At 42.4% G+C, this 24,825-nt stretch overlaps 1 protein-coding gene across 11 annotated transcripts in view; it reads left to right on the top strand.

The window, feature by feature from the left end:
* The window catches only part of rimbp2b (RIMS binding protein 2b), a 92,680-nt gene extending 68,007 nt beyond the window's left edge, over positions 1-24,673 (top strand). Inside the window, exons 11-30 of one of the 11 annotated variants that reach the window (XM_008417463.2) lie at positions 206-354; positions 1,582-1,661; positions 2,397-2,506; positions 2,595-3,467; positions 6,517-6,668; positions 7,725-8,402; positions 8,566-8,715; positions 9,706-9,867; positions 11,148-11,927; positions 14,172-14,280; positions 14,716-14,841; positions 16,151-16,332; positions 17,045-17,213; positions 17,358-17,420; positions 18,022-18,125; positions 18,518-18,544; positions 19,098-19,169; positions 19,860-19,994; positions 20,933-20,977; positions 22,774-23,090. In XM_008417463.2, the coding sequence (XP_008415685.1) occupies positions 206-354; positions 1,582-1,661; positions 2,397-2,506; positions 2,595-3,467; positions 6,517-6,668; positions 7,725-8,402; positions 8,566-8,715; positions 9,706-9,867; positions 11,148-11,927; positions 14,172-14,280; positions 14,716-14,841; positions 16,151-16,332; positions 17,045-17,213; positions 17,358-17,420; positions 18,022-18,125; positions 18,518-18,544; positions 19,098-19,169; positions 19,860-19,994; positions 20,933-20,959 (4,148 nt within the window). In that variant the 3' untranslated portion in view covers positions 20,960-20,977; positions 22,774-23,090. Of the gene's footprint in view, positions 1-205; positions 355-1,581; positions 1,662-2,396; positions 2,507-2,594; positions 3,468-6,516; positions 6,669-7,724; positions 8,403-8,565; positions 8,716-9,705; positions 9,868-11,147; positions 11,928-14,171; positions 14,281-14,715; positions 14,842-16,150; positions 16,333-17,044; positions 17,214-17,357; positions 17,421-18,021; positions 18,126-18,517; positions 18,545-19,097; positions 19,170-19,859; positions 19,995-20,932; positions 21,512-22,773 lie in introns of those variants that run through there. The other 10 variants (XM_008417464.2, XM_008417465.2, XM_008417462.2 and 7 more) reach the window with 10 other exon arrangements.
* Positions 24,674-24,825: the final 152 nt, after the last annotated feature.

Genomic DNA, 24,825 nt, shown 5'->3' on the forward strand with positions numbered 1-24,825 from the left:
GGTTTTTATCATCATTTCTCTTTAAGACTGCTAACTATCTAATAAATATACAAGTGTAGCTGTATTGTTTGCACTCAGCTTGGTAAAAAAAAGAAACAGTTTCAAGTTTCAAAAGATTAGCTGGAGGTGTACTTATCTTTCCTTGCATTTTGTGTTGTTGTTTTTTGCTACGAGGATCTGATGAGAAGGGGTGTTTGTTCCACAGGCAATGAGGGTCCAACAAGCAGATCTTTGATATCTGAATTCATTCGACCACTCCAAATCAGTGGAGACAAGCCCGAGCTCCTCTCCGTCAAGCCAACATTCCTCAGTCGCAGTCGAGCCAGCAGCCCAGCACGAGCTTTCCTCTCTGAGGTACCCGCCGGTGCCCACTCTGATCCTTTTATTGAGTGTCTCTCTGTTCTGTTCCATTTCCTGTCTGCTTTCCAAAGCGCAAAAAAAACAAAAAAAACAAAACAATTTGGACACGTCTGATCTGAGAGCAATGACGAGCTCATCGGTTAAACTGGAGACTCTGGAGATGGTATTCTAGAAATGGAAAATAAAAGTCTTCAGTTGAATCCTTACTGCAAAGCGAAACGGTGGTTTCCTCTGCATCACTGGAAACCCACAGCCGCAATAAAAGTCTCCCTACTTACGGGACTGAGATCTTTGTGCAAACAAGACTAAAATGTAAACTGTTACAGCTTTGCTCCTCAGCTCTTTTACAAGACAGACTATTGCTGCCTTTTGTTTTACATACCTCAAAATATAGAAAAGCAGCATAAAATGGGATGTGGCTTCTTGGAAAACTTTTCACAATAAATTACTACTTTGCCAATATTTGAAACAATAAAACTCTCAGACTTTTCAGATGGATAAATTATGAATTAACATATTGTAACTGTGCAGGAGGGTTTTGCTGCTTTTTTTGCCAGCAACAATAATTATTTATATTTGACCCAGAGTCCTTGTCACACACACACAGCCGTGTTGCTCTTGGATCAGCATCTCTGTTTTCCGCTGATGTGTCCCTTCCCATTTTTGAGTTAAGCATCAGCCTAAATGAACAGCCAACATGCCGACACAGTAAATACTTCCTTTTCTTGAGGTTTCGAACACCTCAAATTTTTTTGTCTTCTTTTATTTCTAAATATTTACCGCCTTTGCTTACTGAAAATCTCTTCAGAGGCAAATCCTGTCAGCGCATCCTGTTTGAAAAACTTGATCAGTGACATAACAACCTCCTTTCAGAGCAAATCAAGTGTAAACACTGCTAATTTTGGCCACCAGCGGATTTGTTAGTGTATCAATACTTTTATTTTCCAGACATTTCTCTGCCATCCATAAATGCTGTGTAGTAATATGTGTTACTGACAAAGAAAAGAGTGTGAATATCCACACACCATGGATCCATTAGGGTATATATTTTTAAATTATTCTCTGTTTGAAACTTTACTTCATTGCAAACTCTTACACCTGCTATCATATTGTCACCAGTTACATAGCCTGTAATTTTCTCTGAATGTGTTTTTCTGGTTTTCTGGATGTGAAGTGAATGAGAGCAGGAATCATGATTATTTTTCTGTGATGCTTCTTCAGATGGACAAAGAGCTGAGCTCAACCACCAGGTCCAAACCACGTTTCACAGGGAAGGTCCGTCTGTGTGTTGCCAGATATAGGTAGGTAGCATAGCAGACGACGTTTCACCAGCCTTTCACAGTTCAGCTACATAATTACACGGAGGACTTTTTGTTCAGTCGTTTTAGTTTTAACAAGAAATTTTTGCTTCCTAAACTCTCAGAATCTTAAAAGAGGAAGCAAATGTTGGGACGCCTCATAGAAAATGCTTATAGTAAGCTCTGAATCATGGATGACCTGAGAATATTTGCAAAAAATATATTTTCTGGTGATCCTAAAGAGAGTTAATTTTTTTTTTAATGATTATAAACACAAATCAGGCAGAGCATTATGACCATCAAGAGGTGAAGTAAATAACACTGATTATGTATTGGATCATGGCACCTGTTTGTTGGTGGAGTCTATTGGACACAATGTGAATATTTTGTCCTCCAAGTTTGTGTTGAAGGCAATACATTAAGGATGCCTGATGGAGAGTATTTGCACATCTGCAGGTCTTGTGAAGGTATGCTTAGTCTGCAGTGGTCAGTCTACCCCAAGTGCTCCATGGAAGGATAGTAGTAAATGCACAAGGAGAAAGAAAGCTTGCCTAGTGTGATTCAATAGAGGAGGTGTTACAGCTCAGATTAGCAGAAGGCTGAATGACCACAGACCAATCAGAGCGTCCATGCTGGTCATAATCTTGTGCCTGGTCATAAAGCAAACCAAGGGTTAAATATGTATTTAAAAAATCTGTCTAATTTGTTTTGTTCTATTATTTATGTTTAATATTCTAGTTACAATCCTTATGATGGGCCTAATGAGCACCCAGAAGCAGAGCTCCCCCTGGTGGCAGGGAAGTACCTCTATGTTTATGGAACAATGGATGAGGATGGCTTTTATGAAGGTTTAACACTCAATTAAATGTTTTAGTCTTATCTATAACTTTGCCACACAACTGTATGGCCATTTATTATTGTTTTTAATTTTTTCAGGAGAGCTGCTGGATGGACAGCGGGGGCTCGTCCCATCAAATTTTGTGGAATTTGTCCAAGATGACGACACGCCCTCTGCTCAACACAGGAACATCACGGTTAAAGAACCGGGCTACCTCAACCACAGTAGCCTGGGGCCTCCGCGACATTCGAGCGGCACCGGAACGAGAACGAGCATAAGCAGCCTGCTCTCTGACAGTAAGCTAGACTGTCTAAGCACCAGCAGCTTGGGCATGGACCTCCTGGGCTCCTCCAGCAACGGGACCGGAACCTTGGACGTCAGTATTGATGAGGTCGGTGAAGACATTGTGCCTTACCCCCGCCGCATCAACCTGATCAAACAACTAGCCAAGAGTGTGATTATTGGCTGGGATCCTCCTGTGCTGCCACCGGGATGGGGCTCAATCAGTGGCTACAATGTACTGGTTGACAAAGAGGTCCGGATGAGTGTCCCCTACGGGGGCAGGACAAAGTCTCTAATCGAAAAGCTCAACCTTGCCACCAACACGTACCGCATTTCCGTGCAGAGCATCACAGACCGGGGCCCGTCAGACGAACTCCGCTGCACCCTTCTTGTGGGGAAGGATGTAGTGGTGGCACCATACTACCTGCGGGTGGACGGCATCACTCAGAGCTCCGCTGAGCTGTCTTGGATGCCCAGCAACAGCAACTACAGTCACACTATCTTCCTCAATGGTGCAGAGTATGACATGGTCAAGGCTGGGGGCTACAGGTACAAGTTTTTCAACTTGAAGTCCATGACGGTTTACAAGGTGAAGGTTGTCGCACAGCCACATCAGGTGCCTTGGCAGCTTCCAGGTGATCAGCGGGAGAAGAGGGAAATCTCTGTGGAGTTCTGCACTCAGCCTGCAGGTCAGACACATAAACTCGCAGTATTGCTAAGCAAAGATTTTTTGGGGGGTTGTCATGTTTGGTTGTATTGCCATAGCTAAATAATGACATGGACTCTTGGTTGCAGAAAAGGCATTGCTGGTTGAATGGCTAGTTTCTCAGTACAACAATATCACTACCATACTGCTTTAAAGTAAAACATTTTTTAGCTTTACATGGTAGATAATGCTATGCCCTGATCAAAAACAGGACACAGGGCGTGGAGTGTTGCTTCGATGCTTTCATGCATGCTAATGTCCCTTGGCAACCATTCGGCTGTCCAAAACGCCTGGTTGGACCTAGCCCCGCCTTTGACGGGCGAAACTCCTCCTTGGATCTGCAGTTTCCAAGCTAGAGAGGTTCTCCCTCGCAGAGCAGCCCTCTCCTGCAACTCCCTCCAATCAGCTCCTTCAGACTAGCAGCAACAATTAGCAAACACCTGGTGGAACTGTGTGTGTACTGAGCTCATTGTACGAGCTGCTTCTCAGTGCAAGACTTGTTAAAGGGTCAATAGAGGAGTGGTCTTGTGATGACTTCCTGACTGCAGAATTTCAGAAAGAGCAGGAGTTTTTAAAGAGACCCAATTTCAGTGTATTAAATTATTAAATCAAATTTCTTTGAAGTCATATTTGATATATAGAGCATATTTTATAACAACTGAAGGATACATAGTTGCTTGATTGTGCTATAAAATGGCACACTGTAGTTGTAACATTGCTGCCACTTGGAATCAGTAATGAGACCCTGAAATGAAAGCAGACTTATTTCCCCTACATTAAATACTTATAATTAGGTGCCATTCAAATGCAAAACTAACTTGAAGACCCTTTCTGGCTCCAGCTGGGTCTCTTTTGAGGCTCAATCTAAAACAGTCCTCTAGCTTTATAGTCCCAAATTGCTTCAATTACTCTTTACTAGAACTGCCTAGCATTAATTAGTGTTTAGAACCAGCTTAATAAATGCGTCTTATGTGCAATGATTGTGTTACATAAATTCAATACAAGAGCAGCATTGCAGATTCTACAGATTTGCAAAAAATGATCAGTTCTAACACCTGAACTCAGACAGTTCAGGTGTTAGAGTCTTGAGTCTTGCTTATTGAGAAGCGAGCTCTCCAAAAAATTATTATTATTATTTTTGTTTACCTCCCTGCCTGCTGTGTGTGGTGGCGAGACAACTGTGTGACATCGTCTATTCTAACAGCCTCTGTATTACATTGTATTTATATCTCAGGGAAAAGAATGGCATGGATTACCAATTAGAAATTAAAACAAGTTAAATATACATTTTAAAACATGACTTAATTCTTATTAGTTTAAATGAATTATTATGGGCCTCAACAATGTGCTACTATTTTATTAAAAAGCAATTATTTCTTAGCATGGGAATGCTACTTGCTACTAAATATATACCAAAAATCAAGGCTAGATTATTGTAAAATCTTCAGTGTGAGATTTTGCTAGTGCAATAAAGGATGAATTTATTTTAAGGCTTTTTACGCATCTTCACCAGCGACGTCTGCAATTTCTTACTGAGATATCAATGCACGCAGCATAATCTAATCAGAAGGCTTCAGCGGTCATAACTGCACGGCATTGAAAACAGGACTTTCTCACAGTAGACTTAGATCTCTCAGACTTTCCTACCACCGGGCTTTTCGCTGCATTTCTGTCACCAGCTGTCTGGCTGTGGCAAAGATTTTGAGGGCGGAACTCAATAGGAGGTTTCTTCTTTGCAACCGCAACGTTTAACTTCAGCATAATCACTCAGATGCGTTGCTGCGTGTCACTTCTCGAGGCGAGTAGGAGGTCAGCTCATTTGTAAACACAAGACAGTAGGACGGATATAAGTCGAGGCTGGAAGCTGGAGCTGATATTTGTGCTGGCAGCTGATGCAGCTACATGCTGAGAGTTCATTAACGGATCTATCTATCGGACGTGTTAATTAAAGCCACCTGAAATAGCGTGAGGACGGGCGGCGGAGATCTGTTGTCAATATGAAAGACAATCTCTCGAAGCCCTATATTAAGCTTTTACGCCCAGCATGTGTTTTTCAAACAAGCCACTTCATTAGTGCTTAGCGATACAACATTTTTGTCGATATTAGTCACCCGGAGCTGCAATTCATTGCCTGAAAGGGAAGCAACTGTGTGCCCGCTGGTTTCCAGAGTTAATGAAAGTGGCTGGAGGGACGTATTTATTTAAACTCTCATTTCAGTTTAGCAGAGGACCACGTTGTTTATGATATCGGCGGCGTGAAAATGACGGGAGAAAATTGAATCTCCAAGCAGTCGCTCTTCCCCTGTTCACGTCTGCGTTGTCTGCTGGCGGGAAAAAGCAGAAACGCGATTAGAATGTGTGGATGTTGGGCTGTCAGTCCCATCCTGCAGACTCTCACAGCTGCACATTGATGCATGGAGATGCTTCTCCACGACTGCCGCTGCTCACTTCCACACCAGGTGAGCAGCAGCACTGCACAGATGGTACGTTATTTAGTATGCAGCCAGTGCTGACAGATTGCAGAAATTGCTAACTGTGTTTCTCTTTGAAAATTATCAGCAAACTCTGGCGGCGAGATATCGTTTTCCAAAGAAATCACGGTTGAATCCTCACTAACTTGATTTTTTATTTATTTATTTATTTATTTTTGTATGTAACAGCTACAGTTGAAGTATACAATTATGGTAAAAACATACACAACAAAACCCTAAAACTGGAACTGATACTTGATGTTTACATTGGCTTTTTATAATGTATGCATTAGCATAGATACGAGAATATCCTGCAAAGTAGTTTTTGATTGTAATTATTTCAAACACGTCATTCGTAATATTCTATTTAGAAGTAAGAGCAAAAATATGTAACGATTGAATTAGTTTGCATCGGGTTTGATCAAATTGACTCAAATCTCTTCAGAGACTGTTGACCTTTAAACAGTGTGTGTGTGTGTGCGTGTGTGTGTGTTTGCGTGTGTGTGTGTGTGTGTGTGTGTGTGTGTGTGTGTGTGTGTGTGTGTGCGTCGTCCTCCTCAGGGCCTCCTCTCCCTCCCCAGGAGGTACAGGTCCAGTGTGGCCAGTCTCCAGGGGTCCTGCAGGTCAGATGGAAGCCGCCTCCCCTGACACCTTCAGGAACCTCTAATGGGGCTAGTGTAATTGGCTATGCTGTTTGCACAAAGGGACAAAAGGTACCTTTTTTTCCCGTTAGTCTATAATGCAGGTCGTAGAGGCTGAGCTGCTGTAGCTTCCTCAAGGGCTCCAACTGTGGGTAGAGCTCTGTTGCCATCTCCTGGAGGAATGACTAAAATGTTGATAACCCAGTCTCTTGGGACCAGAATAATAATAATAAAAAAAGATATGAATCCACAGAACCGTCTCCGTCAGTCCCTGCTGTGCTTATTATCCCCTTGACGGTTATGGGTTTGCCATTTCTGCACACTTGTCTGATAACTAGGAAGATAATTTATTGCAAGCTACGATGCTGGGAGACGAAAGCCCATGAATTACATATGCTTATTAACTTTACATATGCTTATTAACTAATGTGCTATAACTTAGTGAGGGAGAGGGGAAGATCCAGAAAACAGAAAAATGTAAAATTCAATTAAATTTCTGCAGATACCCTTTTATGTTACCTGGTTACCTGTTTTATGTCCAAATTCTAAGATTTAACCATCATAGTACAATTATAAAACCTGCAGAAATCTCAGATGGTTGAAAGAAAGGAAAAGAGCTCTGGAAATGTTTGTCCATATTCTACTTTCTGTAGATATTCAGACCTGCCATGAAACCAGAATCACCTTTTATACCTTCATAGACTTTTCCTGACTGTAGGAAACCTTCTGTTGCATGAAAGATAACTTCTTCTTGAACTTTAAACAACTGCCCTCAACAAGTTTAATGTTTTTCTTTTTTTTTGGGTAAAAATATCCTGTGGACTTCATTCCTTCCCATGCATCACTCTAGCTGTAAAGCGATCTCTCTTGATTTAGCTGGAAAAGATCTAAGAAAGACTGAAGTTCATGGAGTTAAGTTTTATAAAGTCTGAGAATAGAACAGGATTAGAAGTTCTCAGATATCGAAGGATTTACAATTTGGTGTTGGTTAAATGTTTTCAGTGACGCTGATAAATCAGTCATGCATGATTTTTTTTTAAATATATATATATGAATCTTTAATTACCTACTAGAAATGTTTCCTTTTAAAGTTGCGAAATGTGTAAAAACTCTTCTTTTGAAATGCAGATAGCAGAGGTCTTGTACCCCACAGCCGACTTTGTGAGCGTGGATTTGAACAGGATTCAAGGCCTGGAGGCCAGAGAAGTAATTGTAAGGACGTTATCAACCCAAGGAGAGTCCCAGGATTCCCCCGTGGCCATGATCCCACACAACCTCCTGGGCTCTCCGCGCCTCTCCCACAGAGTCACTGCACCGCCCCCTTCGATGCCCCATCCGGTGCCGCAGCCTCATCCTGTTCACTCCCAGACCCATCCTCCTTATCCATCGACGTATCCCCCCAACCACCCCCAGCCCCAGGTGCAGCCTCTGCCCCGGGCTCAGCCCCACACGCTGCCCCACGCCCAGCCGCACTCACAGCCCGTCTGTCACCCTCCTCCTCCTCCTCATCCTCAGCTCCACTTTCAGCGCCACTCCATACCCAAGTCGAAACCGTTAATAAGTGCCAGAGAGCCAGAAACCAAAGAGCATGAGGTGGGCCTGCGGCTGGCCCAGCCGTGGGAGCGCGCCCCCTCTCCGCTGCCGCCCATGCACGGAGCCAACTTGGAGCCTCCGCACTTCTCGCCGCGGCGATCCCCCTCTCCTCAGAGGATCCTGCCACAGCCTCAGGGAGTCCCTATACCCAACACCATCGCCAAGGCCATGGCCAGGGAAGCTGCTCAGAGAGCGTTTGCTGAGGGTAACCGGGTGCGTGGTTGACTCCGCAGAGCCAAATGTTTCATGGAGATTTATTTAGATATGTTCAAATACAATATAAAAACATTGGACACTATTTAAAGATGTGACTGTACATATTTTCTCTATCAGCTCTCCTCTTTAAATTCTGATAGTGCAACGGTGCTATTGACAGGTCGAGAAGCGCAACATCTTCAGCGACCGAGGCAACGCCTTGCATCCACTCAACTCAGATGAGGAAGAGGACGGCTATGACTCTCCGCACGCAAGACGAAGAGGAGCCTCAGTCGACGAATTCCTCAGAGGCTCGGAGTTGGGCCGACAGGTAGCTGTCAGAAATTCAAAGCTTTGCCCGTCCATCTCTTCTCTGCGGGAGGCTCGTTTGGTGACTCGTCCCTGACTGATTTCTCGAAGGCTTTATTTACTTTTGATTAAAAACGTGAAAATAGAAGTAGAAAAGTCGCAACACATAAAATACGAAACAATCTCAAATGCAGTCAGCTGATTTCTCAGTGCATTTCTTTTTTTAAATAAATCACATGATTTTAGTTGGATTTTTATGCTCCAATAATCTGGAACAAACTTCCAGAAACCTACAAAACACTGAGTTTCTCCAAACACCTGTTGTCTTTGATTCATAAAAAACTGGGACATTGATCAATATATTTGGTTTACATTTGCTTGATGATATGGATCATCAAGCATGATATGGCATCATATCATGCTTGATGATATGGATCATCAAGCATGATATGGCATCATATCATGATGCCATATCATGCATTTGATATGGCATTTGACAGTCTACTGTCAAATGCCATCAAGCGATGGCATTTGACAGTAGACTAATGTTTATTGCTTACTTCATAATTACGTACTTATGTTTTCATGGTGTTAAGAACTGCTTTGTTGCTGAAATGTGCTGTGTAAATAAACTTGCCATAACTATTGTGACCATAACATCTAGACTCACATGCAACTGGTTAATAATGAAAATAATAACAACTTTTATGTCAAATTTTTTTTGTCAAACTCACATTTTATTTGAATGTAAAGGACAGATCGCAAGTTTTATTAATGTAACATTTTTTTAAATCATTTCTTTAGAGCTTTTCTTTAATCAACTTTAATGCTGTGTTGCAAAATCCATTTAAAGTGAAAATGAAAAATCAAAAAAAGCTTTAAGGTTCAAAATGTGAAATTTCAGCACATACTTCTTACAATGTGTCAAATATTTGTTTGCCACTGAAAGTAAAAGCTTGTCGCCTTCCTCCTTTACTTATTTATTTATGTATTTATTTTTTGGTTTGTCTAGCACCACCATCATCACTACAGCCACAGTGAGGAGTACCACACCGAGAGCAGCCGGGGCTCTGACCTGTCGGACATCATGGAGGAGGACGAGGAGGATCTCTACTCCGAGATGCAGCTGGAGGAGGGTCGCAGGCGCAGCATCAACTCCCACAGCACCCTTAAGGTACACATTTGACTGCACACCTGCCGTAGTCAGACGCTGAATGAAGGACGGTGTTTTTAGGGAGCTGTGGATCCATCACCTGCGTTGCATCAGTTCAGTCAGTGACTTTGCCCGGCTGTCCTCTTTCTTCATGCCTAGAATCAGCCCAGCCTGCGGCTACACGCTTTCTCTCTCCGGTCCTGCTGCTTTATTCATCCCAGGCTGATCTCATGGAGATGGCTTTGCAAACATGAGTGGAAAAAAAAAACATGCATGTGAGAAGTAGAGGAGCGTAGAAGCTTTTTATGGTTTGCAACGCCCCTTGGAGCTGTTGGTGATGCACCCAGGAGGCTCTGAAAGTAATAACGTTGAAATGCTAAAGTATGAAACACCAGTGCAAACTATAATGTGCTGAACTGTATCACGGTCATGGCATATCAAGCGCATACGGGAATCTCATTTAAGTGATTACTTAAATGGAAATTTTCACTTTTGTTTGCGTCCATCGTGTCTGGATGTCTAACCTCAGTGTGTCCGTTGTTGGCGTACGATTTCGTCTCTTCGTTCAAGTCTGCGAGTGTGTGGATGCACAGTCTGTCATCACGATAACAACATTAAGCCATGAGAGTCAGAGTCACTCCAGTAACTGAATGCTTTAGGCTGAGCAGTATTTACCTTTTACTGCAGTGGGAACTCAAAAATATTCGAGTTTGGTTTCTTTTCCAGTTAGAGCTCCAGTGCTGTGTCTCATCCTGCCGTCCTAATCTGGAATTAAGTTTTGTCCTTGAGTTCATCCTCGTTAAATACCTTTATTTTAGAGTTTCTCTTCAAATATTGTTCCAGGACTAGCTGCAGATAAAGGAGATGAATATTCTTCATCTCGAAAATATTTGTGTATTTCATTTCGTAGCCACATCCATCTTCTCGTTTGTCTCTGATCCGTGGTCCTAGCTTCTTTCTAATGTTTTACGTTGTCCACGTCCGGGTTCTTCTTTTGAGACGTTGCTCCATCTTTGAGTCTCCACAGATTCCTGTCCAGAGCATGCCATTTCCTCTTCACGGAATGAGACTGCATGTGTTTCTACATTGCCACAAATAACTAATTCTGTCTTTATTTTGTCTTTTTCCCCCCATTTGTTCTATTCACATACTATGTTGTTTCCTTCCTGTTCTAAAACCTTCAAAAAAAACTTTCAAACATCCCCTACCCCATCGCAAAAAAAAAAAAAAATGTAATAAATAAACTGAACCTTTTGAATTGAAACCCTGAATGAACTATAAAATCGTGGAACGTGACGTAGGCATATTACAAGCGTCAGGACTTAGCTGAAGAGAGAGACTGTTGGGATCTCCAGAGGGAGGTGGTGAAGCAGAGGTCGCTCCGCAGCAAGCGTCTCCACAGCATCCCGGAGGTGGCCGAGGAGGAGTCGGACAGCCTGGACAGCATGGGCCAGCATCTGAGCTTCGAGGAGGGCGGGCGGCCGGGAACGCCGCAGACCCAGCGGAGGATGTACCCCCAGGAGAGCCACCACGCGCGCGACCACCTCACCCCGGGCAAGAACAGCCGTTTGCAGCGCCAGCGCTCCTCCCCTCGCTTCACCGACAGCCGCTACGGCTACGGCGCCGACGACCGCAGCTACGGACGACCCAGTCGGCAGAACACCAAGAGCCCCGACAGCGGCTTGGACTGCGGCAGCGAGGAAGAGGGGTCCCTGGGACGGGGTCACCTAGCGTATTACGCCCACGGGAGCCCCATCCGGGGGCCTGTGCGCATCATCCACTGTGAGGGCCCGGTAGAGAGGCGGGCCCTGGCGATGGGCCGTAAGCGAACTCTGACCCGTCAGTGCAGCGTAGAGGAGGAGTTCTCTGACGCCCCGGTGACCACCGTCAAATCGGTACACACGGGCGACTTTAGGAACAGGGAGCACTTGGGGTCTGGTCGGGAGGTCGGGCCACGAAACTACTCCAGGGAAGGAGCCCTGAGCGAGGGCAGGCTGAACGAGCTGGACAGGGTCTATTACAGCCCCCACAGGGAGGCTAGGACCCAGTCTCTGTCCAGGCTCAACCGGGACCAGCCGCTGGTGTGTGAATCAGAATTTCTGCTGTATTTTCTATCAGCAAGCTGCAACCTTTTTTTTTTTTTTTTAAGTTCATTTTACATAAGCTCCCCCCCCTTTTTCTTTTTCTTTTGAGTTTGCCTTTTTGTTTTTGATTTCAGGGCGAGATGTCATGTTTCATGGTTGGTCTTATTTGAGTTCTTGTTTTGTGTGAATTACTTTGTTTGTATTCAGAACGTCAGCTGCTTTTGGAGTAGCGTTTTTTTAATTACCTAAAGGCCATTTTAGGTTTTGATTCCTCATGTCTTTGCGGGAAAAGGCTCCATTTGAAGGAAGGTCTCTGTGCAGTGCATGGGGGACATGCTGCTCATGCCTTTTCTTGCTTGCCTGTGCCTTCTCTCTCTCCCAGCTGCCGCCTTCATATGTTGCTGTTTTCGTCCCTCTCACGAGAGCTGCAGCCATAGCGCTCCATTCTTTGTTTGGAGTTTTATGTCAGCATCTCTTGCCCTTCATTGCTACACGTAGAGGGTGGGAGGGAGGCTAAGTCAAGGCTTATGCTTCCTGCAGGATTTAATTTTCAGTCCATAAAAATCATCTCTTGCTAGAGATGCACCAGTCAGAATTTTACAACCAATTCTTTCTCTGGTTTGTTTTGTAAAAGTTTGACCTGCTTGTACTAACCGGTTCTGATTTCTACTTATGAAATCTCTTAAAACTGTATACAACCTTGTTACAACGGTAGCTTTTTGTGATAAAAAAAACAAAAAACTATTTTCTTAAGAATTCCATATCACCTTTCCACGTGACATATCTACTGTACTGTTTAATTCAAGTGGAAAAACAAATTTATTAGAGCAAAGTTTGTTACCCAACTAGGTTGCTGCATTTCTTCATTTGTAAAGTTTGCCTTTTTATTTTTTTGTCATCTGTCATGAGTTTCATCTCAGTTGAATTGTACAGGATAGATGTCACATGTGGAAAAAGTTTTTAATTTATTTATCATAAATTCATTGAGACTCAAAAAAACCCAGCATCGTAACCGGAGTGCGAGCATTTTTGAGAGCCGTTGCATATTTAAAGAAGACATGGGAGCGACACTGAAATTATTAGTTTATGTGTGCAGTCATTTACTGGTTACTGTTTATCAGGACTCCAATTTCAGAGGAGCAGTTGTTGCAAAACCAAGACGAAAGATCATGGAGTTTACATTTCGAACCGTGTTTAACACCCGACGTCAGTGAATAACACTGTTGGCTTGTTAGCATTACTCAAACAGGTGCTTGAGTATCGTCAACACTGCTACCTCTACATCAGAAAAGATTGTTCCTTTGCAGAAGTCTAAAGATCAAAAGGAAAAAAAGAAGAGTCACTTTCGTGACTTCCTGTTGTCTTAAAGTGTTGCTCTCTCTGTCTTGGCCAGAAATTACCACAAATTCTTGATATTTTTGCTCAAATGCTAGTTTCCTTTTAGATACGTTCTTGCGTCTCTGTTCATCCTCTGACACTAAATGGCTGACCCTACCCAATGTTAACTGTTCTGCTCGGATATGGTTTGTTCACAATTGAAAAATGGTGGGACGTTTGACTTTCTGAACCTCCGATCACCAGTCAGGGCTGGTCAAGCTGTAAATTGCTCAATTCCAATCGCTCGCCAATTTGTCGGTGCATCTCTACCTCTTGCTTGTGTCTTTTACTTTGTTCAGTTCAGCAAAAACAATCCTCATAACTTCTTCATGCATCACATGTTGTGCTTTTTGTGACGGCCAGCAGCCACCCGTAGAAGCTGACTGCTGGCCAACAACGTCTTTCTTCATTTGTCAGTCAGTGTCACTTTTATTTCTCTCATATGTATTATTCCAACCTGATTTTTTTTGTTTTTGTTTTTTTTTTGCAGTCATTTGCTTAATTTTCTCATGGCGAAGCTGACATGCACAGAACAAAACAAACCAAATTAATGGTCTTTAGCTTCACATTTAACCCGAACTGAATCTGAAGTCCACATCCTTGTGTTTGGGGTTTGCTTGCTTTAATTGTTTTGATGTTGGGTTAATGGATTTCTTTGTCATTTTATTATTATTTTTGCCTCCCTAAGGACAAATGGAAGATACATCATTTGCTCTTATGGTTTTTCAGTTTGTTTTTGTTTTTAAAAAAAAGATTGTGGAATTATTGTTTAGTTATTTTTGAATGTTTTATTGTCTTGATATTGTTGACGGTTTACATTTCTGATACCTTATTTCTTTCTTCTTTTTTTGTGTGTGTTCTAAGATTATTGGGAACTCGCCATCACATGGAAGCCCCGATCGCCTGGACCACTCAGGGAGGAGGCCGGTTCACATCGGCACCCCTCCGCAGCGAAGACCCATCCCATCCATTGGTTAGTGAGGTCACCACATAAGGATCTCCACCCTGCAGGGCGACTGGTGTTTGTGCTAGTTATACCATGTGTCCACCCCCACTCCAGCCGAGTCATATAGACCCTTTCTTGTTTTTGTTGGGTGTTTGCGCACCCTGTAGAAGTCCATCCTCATGAGCCGGATTCACCAAATGTTCACATGCAGTTTTACCCGAGAGGCTATCGCAGACACACTCTCTGCCTGTTTTTCCATTTTTTATTTTTGTGGGTTAACATGTTTACATCTCCGCCCCAATCTGCCCCCAATGCAAACATTGCTGTTTTACACCCGTAGCCTCCAGAGTGAAAGCCTTCGTCATCCTACTGTCTCAGCATGAGTGAATGGGTCGTGGTTCTGAGCGGAGTGTGTGAGTGGGGGATCTCTGATCGTAATGTTGTGATTGGTGTCTTCTGTAGAGATCACCATGGACAGTAACAGTGAGGGGAGTGAGGGGAACCTCTCACCCGTCAAGGAGGATGTTTACTATGGCAGTGTAGCTCGGCGCAGGATATGGCGGTCTTTGTCCTCAGAGGATCAATATGGTATGTGGTGCAGCTTCTCCTCAAGATGGCAAATCACCATAACATTGCCAGGCAAAGGCCAAGAGTCCCTAAATGGAAACAAGCAGTGATGTCATGATGGCCTTTATTCTGTGCAGGACAGTTAGCTGCTGTGCTAGCATAGCTTAGCTGAATAAAGCTGACTAGGGAAGATTGGCCACTTTTTATCCCTTTGCTGGAGGAATGACTATCCCTTTCCTGTTTGTGCCCCTGCACCTGTAATCCCCACAAACCCTTAACACACCAACTCTTCCCATTCACCCTCCATATCAAAGCAACTTTCCACCATAAGACAGTGTACCTCCTCCTTCCCTCTACAGCAGCCATCACCTTTTCCTTCCCCCCCCCCCACCTTTATAGGGGAGCAGATAGCTTCTTGTGTTCATTTTGCATGACCTTCCTCCCCCTTTTTGCCCCCCTTTTACAAAACAGTGAGAAGGAAAGCCGGTATTGAATGAACTGATGCACTCCTGAATGAATTGCTTCGACAAACCCTCGATTGTACATTCATCAACTCCGCTGCCATCTAAAACAAAGACCATTTGGCATCTCCCTCAGTTTTCAAAGTTACTTAGTTAGTCAGACTTCCAATCTCCCATTGAAACATTTAACACTGTGATCCATGAACTGCTTGAAAAAAGCCGATATCAGGTTCATCCCTTCCCCCTCACTGTCCCTGATATCTGCATTGCCAGGAACCACCGGGGGCATTTGATTTGTTACCTCCCACCGGAGCGCGCCGCATCCCGTCGCCTGTCCTCTGCTGCATGTTGCTTTTAGACGTGGCCTATATGCATTGCATTATGCCTGCATGTGGCGCAGGAATGCTCCTTCTGTCACGTGTAATGGAAAAAAGAAAAAAGGCGTGCATGTCGATCAGCCTCTGTGAGAGAAGGCAGTGAAACAGCAATGAACAGTGTTACTCATGTCTTGATCATTCCCTCGCACCCCGAAAAAACTGCTCGTCTCCTGTGTGTTTGTGCCGTAAAGCGTGCTTTGTGGTGTTTTGGTTACTGACACACCAGCAAGCAAAGATGTGTGAACTAAGAACCTTGATGTGTTTTTTTTTTTGTCTTGAAAGTAGTCTTCTGTAAGTGTCTGAACACAACAAGGGGTTTAATTATAATAAAAGCTTCATTACGGCATTCGACCTCTGGCTCTTTCTTCACACGTCTCATTACCCGGTCCCCACGTCAGCCACAAAGAGATATCTTCTGCTCTCGTTGCCTCTGCAGCCCATCGCGGCTGTATAAGGCTGGTAGTAGCAGCAGAGGCCTCCTCTATGTTTCAGACGGCTACGGCGGGCGCAGGCACAGCCGGGGACGCCAATCCCCGGATTATTTTGAGGAGTCCGAATCGGAGGACCTGACCAGAGTGTTTGTGGCTCTGTTCGACTACGACCCTATGTCCATGTCTCCCAACCCGGACGCCGCCGATGAGGAGCTGCCGTTCAAGGAGGGCCAGATCATTAAGGTAATGGCTTCATTCTCCGCATCTCGGTCGTTTGTGTGTGATATAGAAAATGATCAAATTTGTTTTTGCAAGTTGATCATGCTGAATGCTTCAATGTTTTCGTAGAAAATCAGATGTTGTTTGTTTTGCGTTTTAGTATTAGATAAGTGAATGAATTGACCCTGATTTCCTTAATTTTGGGAGATCAGTGATTGATTATCTGCCTCGGCAAAGGTTAAAAAAAAGTTGTTGTTTTTTAAATTGGTATTGGCCAATATCGGAACCGGCGGGTCAGCAAAAAGAAAAAAAGAAAAAAAGATCAGACTATTTCTCAAAGGTCCAAAGTTGTAAAAATCAAGGCCCAGATTGTAGAATGAGAAGAGACCGCAAGTTTCTCAGTGTCCATTGTAAAGTTTGCACAATCTGTGATGATTTAAGGAGTCGTAACATCTGCTGGTGTTGGATTACTGTGTATTATCAAGTCCAAAGTCAGAGCAGATCTCAATTTTTTTCCTTCACAGTCCAACAGAACTTGGTAACTCTCCACACTGCCAAAAGCACCATTGCCTGCCTTAATCACTGTTAGATCACTGCCGCAAATGAACTTTTAACATTGCAAATTATGAAGGATTCAAAGAATTTTCACCTGTAGATAGGTGCATTATCAGCACTGACTTCTCTGTGCCGCCTCTTCTTTTCAATGCCACCTTCCAAACAAATCTGTTTTATTTAGGTATTTGGCAATAAAGATACGGATGGATTCTACAGGGCAGAGATCAGAGGTCGTGTGGGGTTGATCCCCTGCAACATGGTCTCTGAGATCCAGACAGAAGACGATGAAATGATGGACCAGCTCCTCAAACAGGGCTTCCTTCCACTGAACACACCTGTGGAAAAGTTAGGTGAGATCGATTTTGTTTTTCTTTTCTCTTTTCTCTTTTCCGCTATGCTCCGCTGCTGTCTGGCCAAATCAACGCTGCCGCTAGCTTGCCTTTTATTTCCTGTGTTATTCCAACCTAAATATCACTTTCTTCTTCCCTGTGAAGTGAACTGCGACCGTTTTAAAGATGGACGTTCAATAAATCGCAGGTCCAGAAAGTCCAAAAGAGGTTTGTGTGCACTGAGACTCTCCTCTGCCTCTTCTGTGCTGTTTCCTCCTCTCCTTTTCATTTCTCAACCATTAAATTCTTCCTATACCAGCTGCTTTGAGCTGTTGCTGACGAATACTTTGTCACAGTATACATCAAGATCATGTGACGTTGTTTCCTTTCATGTAGTTTGCTTCTTTTTGGATTTAAATGAAAACAAAAAAAAGCATACATTTTCTCTTTAAAGTTTTGTTTTTGTCCTGGTTCAAACGCCTTCGTTGCTTCCATTTATTAAAACCTTTTTGCAATTAACAGAACTTTATGTGTTTTATGTCAAACGTGTTTTTATGAACAGCTTAAAAGTATGAAAAAGTCTTATATATAAGACAAGAGGACTGGCATGTCCTTCATTTGGCGGGTATATCATAAATAGCAGGACAAAATATATTCCATTATTTAACAACCTGATCCGTTTCCTTAGAAGCAAATTGTGAAGAAACGGGGGCGGGGGGGGGGAGCTCAGCGATGATTCAGTGTACACGTTTATTACACCAGAGTGGGTGAAGCTTCAATGTCCCTAAAAACAAAAACCTTTCCGTTTTCTCACTCCCGTTCTTCACAGAAAGAAACCGACGGAGCGGCCGTCAGTATCCGACGTCGACACGGAGGATGGTGGCCCTGTACGACTACGACCCCCGAGAGAGCTCCCCGAACGTCGACGTTGAGGTAGCGACCCCTAGAAAAATCGCAACTTTTTAAAAACCCTTTCTATTCGACATATAAAGCAGGAAAGGAAAGACTTCTGTTTTATCTGTATGTTTTAGTTTACAACTTCAAGAAAACAGCAAATATGTCAGATCGTATCATGTTTATGTTTCTTTGCTGTGGTTTGTTTGCATATGAATGTAACTGTATTCCTCCCTGGCTGATGATAGATAAACGGCTACGTTGCTAGATGCGTTTTCTGACCGAGCGAAACGTTCTCAGCTGACTGAGGCGTTAACCTCTGTAGTTGTACTTTTGGGTTATTGAAAATACTTTCCCATGCTGTTTGGTTTGGCCCCTCCCTCTTGGTTTCACTCACTCTCACCTTTCTATTGGCACTGCCACCGACTCAGTATGAAGGCAGCAGACTGAATGAGGAGGTGAGTGAGGGTTGATGAGGGTACGCTACCGTCTACTGTGTGTGTGTGTGTTTCCTCCCTTGATTGTTGAACTGCAAAGGAAGAGGTATGAAGAGGTATGACAGGCCACGGCCCTTTTGTGCTTGGTGGTCATAATTACCAACCCCTCCCCTCCCCTCCACCCCTCCGTCTTGCATCTCCCTCTCCTTCGGTTTGCTCTTTTGTGTCGATCTTTCTCTTCTTTACTTTATCTGAGACGTGTTTGGTCTGTGTGGTCCCGTTGGCCCGGGTCCGACAAAGCGTGTTTGCGATCCTGTCTTCAAGTTCCAACATCTGATGCATTTGCAGACGTGCAGTGGTCCATTCACTGAGGCTGAATTGACAAGCTTTAAGATGCATCACATTGATTTGGAGAAGGAAGCACAACATTTCAAACTCATCGAACCCCAGTAGACTTGGTGTTTCTCTGAACGTCTTAGAAAAACAAAACAAAAAAAAACGGAGTCTGCTGTTAGCAGCTAGTGTGAGGAGTCAAAGGTCGACGCTTTCTCAAAGTTTCTCTTTTTTTCGACAGGCTGAGCTGACTTTCTGTGCCGGCGATGTAATCACAGTTTTTGGTGAAATAGATGAAGATGGTTTTTATTATGTAAGTACTTCATAATTGTATTGCCTTGCTGTAAAAAAAAAAAAAACCAACAACAACCAAAGAACACAAATTGATGTCTTTAAAATGTTCTTCTAGGCAAGATACAAAGCTGGAATCTCTCTACTGACTAAACAGACATTCATTCAAATTCATGGAAAAATACTGATTTTATTAAAAAGCAACATAATATCACTCAAAAATGAACTTTGGACTCTTTTCCTCATTCCGTAAATCCGGTTTAGAGGTGATTAAGCCGTTTCATGTGTTAAAACCAGCAGTCTATGTTTCAAAAGGTTTTCATTAGTAAAATCTATAGTCCAGAGAAAGTCGTTACATAATTCATAAGATGTGCAAAAAAAGTTGTAATTTTGGGTTTGTGTGTTTTTTCTCCCCCTTTTGGTTCATGACACTGAAAACATGCTCCGTCGTTCCATTTTATGTCTGCTGTGAAAGGAAAACATTTTGTTTGTCTGGAGTCTTTATTTCTTTTACTACAGAGCAAAACGACTGACAGCACACGAGAGCTCCGATTCCATTTTTTTTTTTAATCTAAATTTCTTACGACGCAAATCCACATCAGTTTCCCGCCTCGTCTTTTAAGCTCTCTTTAAGCCACTGTGTCAGAAATGGCGACGGTAAGCCGGCGTTTTGGGACGGCTGGCGTCTAACCCGCTGCTGTGTGCTCCGCAGGGCGAGCTCAATGGACACAAGGGGCTTGTTCCTTCCAACTTTCTAGAAGAAGTGCCTGACGACGTAGACGTTTTTCTCACTGACTCCCCATCTCGGTATCCCCAGGACACTCCGGCGAGGATAAAGACCAAAAGGGTACATGCTCCTTCGCAGTACTAGCCCTCTGTCATCCATTTTACTCTTTTCTGTTCCCTCTATCTCCTTCAGTTCCGTGTCTGTGAGTGTGTGTCTCTCATTGGTTAAAAGGGATTTCTCACTTCAGAGCACTTATACTGTAAATATAATAGATGTTTAAAATCTATGAGGAAAAAACAAAACAAAACAGAAGAGTAAACTTTACAGAGGTACTTTTATTTTTCATTTTTTTTACTACTGTGAAAGGGTGTGCATTGTACGATCAATGGAAATACTGTATTCATAAAGCATTCTCAGAGAGAGAGCGAGCCGAACAGACACACACCTCCCCCCTGTGACTTTTTACCCGTGTCTCGGAAAAAAAAAAAACCCTTCAAAAACAACAGTTAACACTTTTTTGCACACGCCCGTGTAACAGTCTAACAGATGCTTTATGAATATATTCTGTGTTTGACCTGATTGATTTCTATTAGAGTAAATAGTTTTGTTGTACTGAAAGATGATCTATGTAGTCTATAGCTCAGCATGGTATAATAGTCCAGATGCATGACCCCTCGAACGTTTTATAAAAAAACAAACAGACAAAACAAAAAAAGGATTTCAACTCTAGCATAGTACAACTTTTTGTATCTACTCCTGAATGCCTTGTTTTGTAAATTGCTTTCTTGTAAAAGTAGCGGAAGCAAAGGTCACTTAGCTTATGTTACCGAACGAGAGGATCATTTCAGACCTAATTATTTACTAAATGTAAAATTGTGCTGTTGATTTCTTTGTGTTTAACCAACGATGCAACTGTTCGAATATTTATAGGTGTCATTAGATTTACTCCTTTCCACATGTTGTACTTTGCCATTTTCGCAGTGCTAACTATTGAAATGCCATCACCATATATACTTTTTGTTTTTTTATTTCTTTTCTTCACCTGCTTGGCAAAACAGAAGAAGAGTGTTCATTTCACACCTTAACGGCTCTGTTTCCGTCACGTAAGTGAGCAACTGAGGATACCAAGGTTACGCTCTCCTCATCTAACGCAGATGACCGGGGTATGCTTAGTTTCTGGTGCGGACCACGTGCGGCCTTCATTCTTTTTGGACTTGTACCGTTTCCAGATGGTTCAGCAGACATCTTCGCTTCACCAAAACAAAACAAAACAAACAACAACAAAAAAAAACCACTCAGCTTTTTTTTCTTACACGGACACACTTACCCTAGCCAATGCATTAGACAAGGAGTGTGGTATCTTCAGTTGTTTCTCTGAGTGTTGTACATTACAATGTCCGTCTCCTGCAAAGAAAAAAAAAAAAAAAAAGTCTCCTGCTGTAACTCATGATATGCTGAAAGGCCGTTCTTGCACAATTGCACTGTAAACAATGACAACAACAAAAAAGAGAAAAAGTTGCGATTACAAGAACAGCAAATAATTCGACTTCTAACAGTGCAGTAAGGTAGAATACAAGACCTGAGTAAAAACCATCCTGATTAAATCAAACTTTTTTTTTTTTTTTTTTTTTGTGGACGCAAACATCTATAAACATCTAAAAACAAATAGTTTTTCTCTGATTTACTTGAAATGCACATTTATGATCAAAGTGGAGCGCTTTTCTGTTTTAGGCTAAAGTATATTCTTGTCAGCAGGAAATTACACACACACACCTTATTGTTTACCTGAAAACATCTGCTTATCCTTACCCGTATAATAGCAGCTCTATTGTTGGTTAATGAATACCCGGGTATTTTCCTGTGATTTCTACAATAGTTTGGACTCCAAACTTTACCAACTGACCAACACATGCGGCATTAGACACATTCTCAGATTTCATAGCTTTTTTTTTTTTTTTTTTTTTTTTTTGCACATTATACTGACACTCTTTTAAAGATTAGCAAAAAAATCTCACATAAAATAAACCAAAACATTATTTTCCGACATATGACGTTTTGTCTTATATTTTGCAAAACTTCCATACTCTTCCAGCCTCGATAATTTTTTAAAAGATTTTTTTCAAAACATGAAGCGCAAATTGTACAAATCATAAACCGACTGCGATGAAGTGAGCTTCTGCTTCAGAGATGTGGTTTCTATCTATATGTAGCACAATAAATCTCAACTTATTTGCTTTCAGCATCTGAACCCACTTGTAATTTTTTTTTTTTTACATAGATGTGTGGGTTTTAAGTGAGCAACTTCAACTTTATAATGTGGCAAATCCAAAATAAAGAATACATATCTATGTAAGGAAGGGTAATGAAATAAGAAAATAATTCTGGAAATTGTGTTCGTTTACATTTTCTTTTGAGAATTTCCGTATTTTTGCAGAAAGCGATTTATGGGGGGGGGGAGACTGACTTCAAATTAAAGCAAAACTGCTGCTGCTGAGGAATAACACTGTATGTTAAAATACCTTTTTGTGGGGGAGAAAAAGGCGTCTAATCAACAGAAGAAGACACTGCGTAGCCTCGGAGTGAAGTTTCATTTATTTACATTTACTGCACTGCAAATTGGAGTTCGCCTCGACGAACGTCTCCTCTTCTGAAGTGCAATTGAAAAGAGCCTTTTAGCTCATGATTACAGAACAGTAATGGTGACTAGTAGTATCTTTGTATCTCAGTTGTACCAGTATATATTTATATTTAAGAGGCAAGAAAGTGAATGTGATATCAATATGCCCCAAAATGTAAATCTGTTTGTTCTTCCATAGTCTTTTTTTTTTTTTTTGAGAAAATCTCACCTTTATGTGAACGTTAGTTAACTCCATCCTTAAATTGTGATGTGTTTCTATAGCGACATCAACAATAAATCTCACCTGGCAGAGGGGGCGGGAGGGAGAGGGGGATGTTTGTCCAAGTGCGCAGCACAGCGTCCAGGGAGGTAGACTTAAGAGCTGTATGGTGGCCCTGCAGAGACAGAAAGGACTTAAGACTTAAGGTGGGGGAGTAGTGACTGTGGTGTGAGAGACGGTTGGCTTTTTAACACCCTCAACTGTCCCTTACGGGTCTTCCATTAGGTTCCTTTGGACAAATCGGGTCCGCACAGAAGAGCACCCTCTCCCACAGTGCGTCCACACATCCTCGACTCTGGCCCCGCCACCGTGGGGCCCTGCAGTCCCTTCAGGGCCCCCATGGACATATGCTCCTCCAAAAAGAAAAGGGGACTGCTCTCCAAAGGGAAGAAACTATTACAAAGACTTGGCGCTGTAAGATAATTCTTTGGAAATAGTGGCATCCACTTATATTGTAAAAAAAAGAATTAAAAAAAAAACAAACATGAAAAACGGTGCACAGGTGGCATTTGCCAGCTTAGCAAATGTTTTATTCTTTTACATCTGTTGTATATTAGACTATTTGTATTTTGTTATGGGTTTAAACTCCATATTTTCGATACCGCATTTCATATTATGGGCCCATGACCTGTAAGTGTTGGAAGACGCATTGTGCTGTGCTGCGTGTACCTCCACGTCTCCGGCTGGTTGCGAGGACAGAGCCCTGAGCGTTCAGCACAGGCTCAAAGCCTTGCATTTTATAGAAAAGAAAAAAAAAGAAGGGAAAAAAATCACGCAGGTCAGAGTTGTGTGTCTGCATTCAGAAAGCAGAATGTCACAAACAAAAACAAAAACGAGGGCTAGATTACAGCTTGGAGTTCTTATTTAATCAAATGCAACACGTGGAGCGTGTGGATTGGAGCTGGAAGAGAGCAGCAGGTTGAACATGAGGTTTACGTGCTTTTTACTTCAGCACATTCCCTCCTGGACACGCAAAAAGGTGTCGGGGCTCGTTGTTTAAAGTTGGGGCACGCAGCATACGGACAAATCAGCGGAAAAAAAAAAAAAAAAGTCTCTCTTCTGCTCCATTTCAACAGCTGTGGCAGCGGCATGCCTCTCCTCCCCCACAGACTTAGAAAACAAGCACATTCTGTATCTACTACAGGGTCTCTGCAGTAAATACCTGTTGATCAAACCTCCATGTATTTGCCTTATAATCGCACAATGGTTAGTGATATGTCGAGCAGTTGCATTTTTTTTTTCTTGGCGTTTGCAGACGTTATTCCTAACTTGATATGCAGGGTGAGTCCTGTTTTCTACAGAGCTGTCAGATTCCCATGTTGTCGTTTAAAATAAATAATCCTCCCTTCATAGCAAATTCTAGACTGATTAGTCAAATTGTGCCACCATATTGATGCAGTGCAAAAATAATAGGATTAGTTTGACAAATGAACCCCTAGGATTGATTTTTTTTTTACATTAGCACTAACATCATTGTGCAGCAGTTGATTTCCTGCATGCCACCGTTGGACTGTAGGTTTTAGTTACTTAACAGCAGTAAACTATGAGACACAAGGCTACCTCTATGCTGCCCTTCCATCTCTCCACCTGTGTTTTTCTTACACACCAGTCTGTTAATGCCTGTTGTACGTCTCAAATTCCATTGCTGCAGGATACAAGTACTGTATGTATGTCAATATATATTCAGATATCTACACCTTAATGTAGTGAATGTACAAAGAATTGAAAGCCAATGTATTATCCGAGCTGCCCAAACAGGATTGTGCAGACGTCCGACTTTGTGCATGAGCTGATCAGTCCGTCTCCTCCCATCTTCTCGTGCCGTTTTCTCCATCTCATCCTCCAGCACATTTAAAGTTGAGCCCGTTTTCTATATACAAGAGTTAAACTGCCAAAAAAAAAGAAAAAAAGAATGTATGCAAAACATTCTAACTTTCTTACAATTTTCGGCCAAGCAGCCAATGATAATCTACAGCAAACTGATGATCATCCCTTCTTTATAGACCATGTCCAGACATTGCTTTTGTTTGAGTGACTGCAACTCTTTTTGTACT

The sequence above is a fragment of the Poecilia reticulata genome, linkage group LG9 (genome assembly GCF_000633615.1).
Source record: "Poecilia reticulata strain Guanapo linkage group LG9, Guppy_female_1.0+MT, whole genome shotgun sequence".
NCBI classification, from domain to species: Eukaryota; Metazoa; Chordata; class Actinopteri; order Cyprinodontiformes; family Poeciliidae; genus Poecilia; species Poecilia reticulata.